This window comes from Nicotiana sylvestris, chromosome 12 (genome assembly GCF_000393655.2).
Source record: "Nicotiana sylvestris chromosome 12, ASM39365v2, whole genome shotgun sequence".
Classification (NCBI taxonomy): domain Eukaryota; kingdom Viridiplantae; phylum Streptophyta; class Magnoliopsida; order Solanales; family Solanaceae; genus Nicotiana; species Nicotiana sylvestris.
This window is the reverse complement of record NC_091068.1, coordinates 82,785,498-82,793,702: the sequence shown is the minus strand read 5'-3', so window position 1 is coordinate 82,793,702 and position 8,205 is coordinate 82,785,498. Positions and strand designations below refer to the sequence as shown.

Genomic DNA, 8,205 nt, shown 5'->3' with positions numbered 1-8,205 from the left:
GCAATATTAATTTAGTTGTAGCCGGAGTATCCATCCAAGAAGCAGTAGAATGACCTTCCTGCTAGCCGATCAAGAATTTGATCAATAAAAGGCATAGGGAAATGGTCCTTGCACGTAGTATTGTTTAGCTTCCGGTAATCCATACACACCCTCCATTCGGTCACCGTTCTTTTTGGGATGAGCTTATTTTTATCATTTTCAATCACGGTCATGCCTCTCTTTTTCGTCACACGTTGCACCGGGCTCACCCAAGAACTATCGGCAATGGGGTAGACTACCCCGACATCCAACCACTTGATGATTTCTTTCTTTACCACCTCTTGCATGGACGGGTTCAACCTTCGTTGATGATCCACACTTGGTTTACTCTAATTCTCCAATTGGATCTTGTGTTCGCAAATTCCGGCGGGAATCCATCGGATGTCCGCAATTGTCCACCCAATAGCTTGCCTATGCTCCTACAAGACATTCAACAATTCTTCTACCTGCACATCATTCAACAAAGAAGAATCGATTACCGGTAGAGTATCATTTTATCCAAGAAATTTATACCTCAAGTGTGGTAGAAGTGGTTTGAGTTCTAGTTGCGGTGGCTTAATAATTTAAGGCTTTGCGGGAGGAGTGGCTCTATTCTCCAAGTTGATAGAGAGCTTCTTCAGAGCATAAGTGTAGGAACCAAGCCCTTTCAATATATTGAATGATTCCATATACCCCTCCATGTCTTCACCATCGAAGTTTACCAAAATCACCACCAACGCCCACCGAGGCATTGTTCTTCCATCTTCATTTCAACCGCATCTTCCACTTCATCAACAATATCAATCACTGAGATGCTTTCATATTCATGTGGTAGTTTCATACCCTTGCTTGCTTGGAATGTAACCTCTTCATCATTCACACGGAATTTGATCTCATTCCGTTCCGAATCCATTAGTGCTCTTCCTGTGGCAAGAAATGGTCTACCCAAGATGATAGGGATCTATTTGTCAACTGCACAATCAAGTATTATGAAATCGGCAGGTAAATGAAACTTTCCCACTTTTACAAGCACATCATCGACAATTCCCACCGGTCTCTTTATGGAATGATCGGCCATTTCCAATCTCATACTTGCGGGCCTTGGCATACCCAACCCTGCTTGCTTGTAAATGGAAAGAGGCATTAAGTTGATGCTAGCCCCATTATCACAAAGGGCTCTTGCAAAATCACGCGCCCCAATAGTGCATGGAATAGTGAAAGTTCCCGGGTCTTCTTTCTTTTGAACGGTGGTTGTTGCAATGATGAAACTAAGCCGATGAGTCATATTCACCACTTAATTTTTGGTGGTTCTCTTCTTGGTGATCAAGTCTTTCAAATATTTAGCAAAACCTGGCATCTCTTGAAATGCTTCCACAAATGGAATGTTTACCGATAACTGCTTGAGAATGTCATAGAACTTTTCTAGTTTTCTATCATCAACCTTCCTCGCAAGTCTTTGAGGAAATGGGGGAGGGGGTCTAGGAATAGGTGGTAGAGCTGTTGGTGTCTCTTTTACCTTTTCCTTTACCTCTTCCTGATTCACTTCTTGAACTTTCAACTCTTCCGGAACCTTTTCAGCTTTAACAACCCTTGGCTCTTCAACCTCAACCTCTTGTTCAGACTTTTCTACTTCAACCACTTGCTCATTCTCTCCTTGTAGTACCTTCCCACTCCGAGTAGTAATTTCCATGATATGAGAAGTTGGATCACTCCCACTACCCTTTGGGTTCACAATTGTGTCACTTGGAAGTGTCCCTTTTTGCTTCGGATTTTGTTCCCTAGAAAGATCTCTCATTTGCATCTCCAATTTTTGAATGGATGCGGTATGAGAACCTACAAGCTCGGTCATATTCCTCATAGAAGTATCGGACTTCTCTTTATTTTGCAATACCTGTAGACATGTGATTTTTGACCCTCCCCAATATATTTATATTTTAGCATGTAAATATTTAATTTAGACATAATATAGCTATTTCAACTCATTTTGACTCTTTTACTTTATTCTCTTAGAAAATAATAATTAAAAAAAATACTTTCCATTATTAGTTAATTTTAGTTTATCTTAACTTTGATAAAATTGAAAAACATAGACAAAAGAAAATGTCACATGGGTTTAAATTAAGATGTACGTAGTATAAGTGGTTAATACGTAGTATTTTTGCTTTTCTCAAAAACTTTTCGTTACTGTCCAAAGTTTATGTGTTATTTTCTTTTAATTTAATTAACTAGTTATATTTTGATATTTCAAAATTTTCTCCTACCAAGTTCAAGAAACAAAGGTCCCGTTAGTTTTTATTTTATTTTATTTTTGTTCTTTTTCTTTAACAAACTTCTAGAACCTCACGTTATTTTTTTATAAGGAAAAAGCATACACAATACATATTCTTGCAAATTCACTCTAATATTTGACCACCCCCATTCATTATCTCACCACTTGCATACTCTATTCAATTCAATGACTTCACACTCATACCTCATTCAATTCAATGCCCTCAAACTCACACTCCATTCTTTCACATTATAGTGCACACTCACGATTTAAAAATGACACCCACAAATTTTTGTTTGACACTTTTTCAACGCATGAGCCCACACAAATCTTCTTTTCCAACATAATCAAAATCCATCTGCACACATTATATATCCACTTACATATGGAAATAAGGGAGGATATCAATTTTGAGACCTATTCCCTTCCAAAAAAAGAGCAACGACGCACTCTGAAGAATGACAAAAAATAGTGTCGATCCCCTCCCATCATCTTCTTTCGGCTCTTCTTCAATCTTGATTAGATATCACTTTCTTTATTTCATTTACACCTAGACTCACTCATACAAAACTTCACAAAAACACAACAAATACATTTAAAAAATCTGGGTGCCATTTCCATCACAAGGGGACCTTTTCCTCACATCTCTGTTTGGATCTGTAAGCCTAAAGCAGCTACTCCTTCTTCAGTCGTTGTTTCCCCTCCCAAATGCCACCATGAAATCCTCCTATCTTCTACCATATCCAGCTAAAAATAAATAGCAAAAATGCAGCAGCTCCGAGAGCTGAGTTCAGGGTCGGCGTCGAGCTTCTCTGTTTGGGTCTCGGTCGTGGTCTGTTTGTGCGAGAGCTTAGCAGTTCATTACCCCTTATGTATTGAAGATTATATTTCAACTATTAAAAGGTCTGTTTCAATCACTTTCTTCCCTTCTCATGTTTTCATGTTCCTGACTAGTTCGGCATATTTGTAAGCGAATTGATTTAACAAGTTATATCATGCTTCATTAGTCATTTATTTTGTTGGATGCTATAAGATGTTGGCTCTAATATAAGTTCATGTAGGCTTAATTTGTTGAGTTTGAATTACTGTTAATTAGCGTTATATCCTGTTAGTTTATCTTATTTGGAGAATTTTTTTTATAATTATTTTTATATAGTTTGTGTGTTGTTTATGTGAGCAGTGAGGACTTCATTGTTAAAAGGCAAGAACTCATCGAACAGTTTGACCACTAGTTATTCTAGCTTCATATTCTGAGGGCATGACATTGGGTGCATAACCATGGGAGACATTCTGTGTAAAGTTTGCTATTGCTAAATGGTTGTTAAGTAATGTTTTTCAGTTGGTCTTTTGTTATGATAGTATACATTGGAAACGAACTAAAAGTAGGCAAAAAATGGATATTGACTTACAACAATTTATAAAATTGGATTTGCATGGAAAGTGTTTTCGTTACTGGTTTTGGTTTTTGCTTTATGAAAGCATAAATATTGAATGATGATTGGATAATAATAATAATACTAATGATTATTATCTTTACAAGAATATATACTTCTTGTGGATGGAACGTTTAAGAAGCTACAGTCATAGATTTTTTTTTATTATTTAGTACATAGAATATAATTTTCAATCATAATCCGTGGCCCTCTCTTAATTAATATTTTTATCCTTAGATATTGAGGCGCGTCATTTAGCGAAATTTTCATGGCCCTCGCAAAGTTGGAAGTACGTAGTGGCTTTAGGCGCTTTATTTTAATAATTTACCTTCCTAAACTCGGGTGCGCATTTATGTGACCCAAATCCAAATCTCAACAACGTTAGATAAAATATGTTACGAACCGCGGGTGCATTTATGTAGCGTGGCTTACGATGTGTTTTAAATAATTTTGAATTTTTTCCGAAATATTAAAAGCGGCTAAAACAATAGCACCTTTTGCTTTTGCTTTTGACTATTATACTCCATGTCAGGTGCTGTTGTGGTCCTATACAGATAATGCTTTCATTTCACCTTGTAATATTTGTAATATGATTTGCAGATCAGTACAAAGTATTTTTTTTTATTTTTTTTTATTCATTGATTGCTCCTACTTTTGAAAGTGGGTCTCTGCTTTTTGTTTTGATTTTTTTTAGAATAACAAAGAAGAAAGCAAATTTATAGTACTAAAATTTATATCGTTTTATTGTGTTAGTTAAAACATCGAATAATGCCTTATTTTCTTAGTGCCTAACCATTTTATGATCTGGTACAATTGTTGAATCATATTAGAGCCGTGTTTCTTTTTTGTTTGTTTGTTACATGTCCTTTTCGTGATATAATATAACATACTTCATTGTGATTACCCAGAAATTTAGGCAATTCTTTCCTTATTTTAGAATAGTATTTTGTATTAGGATTGAATTGGTCCTAATGACAACAATGAAAAGGCGATTTAATATATTATTGTGATTATGTATACGTTCGCGTAACATAATTATGAATTTCATTCTAAAAAAAATCGAGATATGCGTTCGCGCAACTTCGATCAACATTTTCTTTAATAATTAATAAAACATTAATTAATTGTGGACACATTCACATGACATGATTTTTAATGCGCCAAAATAAAAGAGTATACATACACGTAACTCAATTCTTTGATTACGAATAATTCAAGTAATTTAAAAGCGGTAAAAAGATAATCGCACATAGGTCTTAGAAATGAGTAGTTAAATAATTTAAGCCAAGTATAAATTGCTAAACGACCGTGCTAGAACCACGGAATCCGGGGGTGCCTAACACCTTCCCTCGGGTTAAAAGAATTCCTTATTCAGAATTTCTGGTTCGCAAACTTCAAAAGGAAAGTCAAACTTCCTCGACTCGGGATTTTAAACCGGTGACTTGGGACACCATAAAATTATCCCAAGTGGCGACTCTAAAAATAAATAAAATAATCCCATTTCGAATAATGTCACTTAAATTAGAAAAACTCCCCATATACCCCTCGGGTGTGTAAAAAGGAGGTGTGACAGCTCTGGCGGCTCTACTAGGGACAAGAACCTAGAATTTCTGGTTCAGGGTTCAAGAATTTGAGCTTAGAATAATTTTTATATTTGGCTTTATTTATTATCTGGTTTATTCACATGTTTGGGCTTAATGTGCTAAATGTTGCTTTTTACCGCTTTGATATTATCTGAACTGTATATATAAACTGTTACGAAACCTTCTTCTTTCTAAGTTTTCTGAATTTATGGTGCACACGTGCGCGTGGCCCACTTTTCTGTTAGAAGTCATACCAAGTAGAACGAGGTTAGGTCAAGTAACTAGACGAGGTAGAATTTCGTGCTCCAGGTACGTTGCCCTCGCTTCGGCTCGAGCTGTCCGCTCGGGTAAGCCAGGTCTAGAACAATAAACCTAGGTTTTAAACCTAGTATAACAAAGCCTCATGCCGGATCCCTAGTAGGAATGCTTGTTTGCATCACGTGCATTTGACTTTGGGGACTCAACATAGGGGTTGGGTCCGTCTAGGACAGGTGCACCAAAATAACAGACCATCTTGATGCATCCTATGTGCTACATGTTGCATTTATTCCAGGGTAAAAGGGTCATTTGGCAGACCAATGATAGTTGAGGGGAAATGAAAAATGAAAAAAAAAGAGAAAAAAAGGAAAGAAAAGAGAGAGTGAAGTGTGGAGATAAAGCAAGTTTGGCCCAATTATGTTGTTAAAAAAAGAGCTTGAAATTTCAGAAGAAAAAAAAAGATTTTGCACTTTTTCATCATTTTCCGAAAATCAGAAAAAAAAAAGAGAAAAATAAAATCCAAAAAGATTTTGTATGTTTCATCATTTTTCAAGAAAAAGCAAAAAATAAATATGTTATCTCTAAATTAGTTATTTTTTTAATTATCGCCCGTATCCAATCTGCCCGAACTACGCATACCTGATTCTCGTCTTTTGGGGCGGGATACGTAGGCAACCCACATAGGGTCCGGTCTTCCTAGTAAATCTTAGGTTCTTGGCTTTGCGGGGTCTTAGCCAAATTTTGCACTTCTAGCCACCTTTTGGCCAAATAAGCCATTTTGCAAAAATAGCCTCAATCATGTCTTGCATATGTCCAGTAGGGAGTGTTATTGTCTCACATAGTGTTGGTTTAAAGTTTTCTCATACAGGTGTGGATTTATTTACCGAAGTTTGAGCATGACAGACACCCCGTGACCATCTAGTCAGTATTGCTCAGTCAGGAGTTGCTTAAGGAGATTTGTTTTATTTTTATGTTTTCAGTCTGTTCTTCATTTTATGTCGTCTTTTACTTTCTAATTTTTGTATAGTAATGTCAAGTCTTTTGTTATTGTATTTTCTGCTTTATATTTGAAAAAATGTGCTGTAACTCAAAAATCCAAAAAAAAAAGAAGAGATGTTGCATTTTATATTTTCGTTATAAGTTTTCTTTAGATTACTAATTCTAGAAATGGAAAAAAAAAAATTTGAGGTTGTTCTTCCTTTAGGCAATTAATATCTATGACTTAAAATGAGTTGTTTTTATGTTTCCTTTAAGTATATTATGTCCAAAAATTTTCTTTTAGTACTTCTTTAAAAGCTTTCTTTAAGGTGTTAATTCCAAAATCCAAAAAGATTTTCTTTTGAGGTGTTTCTTTGGAAATTAGGGAAAAATGAAAAAAAAAAAATCTTTTTAGTTTTTCATTAGAACTTTAGAATATTGTACATAGAAGAAAAAAAAAGAGAACATACTTTATCTTTGGTTTATTTCACAGTTTCTCTTTTAGACAATCATATTGAAATTCAAAAATATTGCTTGTTTCGAAATCTTGCGTCAAGATATCAAATGAAAATTCAAAACATTTTTATGCGGTTTATTCTTTAGATTGTCTTCCTAAAATAAATAAATAAATAATAATCAAAAAATATTTTTCTCTTCTAGAATATTTCCTTAATAGAGTATTTGTTTCAAAAGAATAAATAAACAAAAAAAATATGCCCGTTAAGCTTGAGTTTAGAATAGGTCATAGCACGTTAAGTCTAGAAAATAAAAAAAAGAAGAAGGGGGATTTTCTGCTTTTATTTCTCTTTTCTCTTCCGAGTAGTCGTTAAGGTAAAAAAAGAAAAAAGGAGAATGTCAGTTTGTTTACTTTATTCCCGTTCTTCCGGAACTACGCAAAGATCTGATTCATGCGGCGTCATGATACGTAGGCAACCTACATAAGGTTCGATCGAATCATTTTATTTTTTTTACTATTAAAAGAAAAAAAAGAAAAAAAAGAAAGAAAAAAGGGGGAAATTATGGGACATGAGAAATGAGAGGAAAGAAAAGAGTGATAATTAGAAAAAAAAAAGAGGAAGGAAAATGATCAAGCAAGTGCTAGAAAAACAAAGAAAAGGGAGGTTGAAATGAACAAATTGGGATGATGCCAAGTAACCTTATGACCCTCGAAGTCATTCTAGAACCGTTAATTGTGGCTAGGTGCATTGCACGCAATATGATATTTTTGCTGTTAAATGCCCTAACGCTAACGTGATGGCCTCATTTTGTTATATTCATAGCAGAAAGGTGGTTGGTTTGTGGTTTTTAAAGTGGCAACTCTTCTCTACAACACAAAGTCAAAAGGCAATGGTAGACAACAACAGAACTGAGTTGGTTGATACCGGTGAGCGAAAGCAGTTGGTTGAACATGACAATGGGTTGGTTGAAGAGGTAAAGATGTTAAGACAACACATGGCGGACATGTATCAGGTTTGGATGACTGGGAAGGCACCACCCCCGCCACCACCTAGCTTCCTAGATGCTGCCCTTACCCAAACTCCGGACATAATGCCAGATGATCCTCCATACTCTCCAGATCTACCCGTTTATCACAACTTTCCCAACTACCATATAGCTCCATCACTCGTCCTCCAACTATCTTTTCCCAAAAGTGCCCTCCTGTCAT

General features: G+C 35.5%; 1 protein-coding gene across 1 annotated transcript; it reads right to left on the bottom strand.

The window, feature by feature from the left end:
- Window positions 1-745: 745 nt before the first annotated feature.
- On the bottom strand, window positions 746-1,303 carry LOC138883288 (uncharacterized). The gene is made up of 2 exons (XM_070163967.1): window positions 1,129-1,303; window positions 746-942 (listed from the first exon to the last, which is right to left on the bottom strand). The coding sequence occupies exons 1-2, from the start codon at window positions 1,301-1,303 to the stop codon at window positions 746-748; spliced, it is 372 nt and encodes a 123-aa protein (XP_070020068.1).
- Between the last annotated feature and the right edge of the window lie 6,902 nt (window positions 1,304-8,205).

Excerpts from the sequence above, each read along its gene's own strand:
- LOC138883288 (XM_070163967.1), bottom strand. The coding sequence starts at position 1,303 with ATGACTCATCGGCTTAGTTTCATCATTGCAACAACCACCGTTCAAAAG. Across the intron at positions 943-1,128 it reads TTACAAGCAAGCAGGGTTGG|GAAGAGCACTAATGGATTCG; the intron begins GTATGCCAAGGC and ends TTCTTGCCACAG.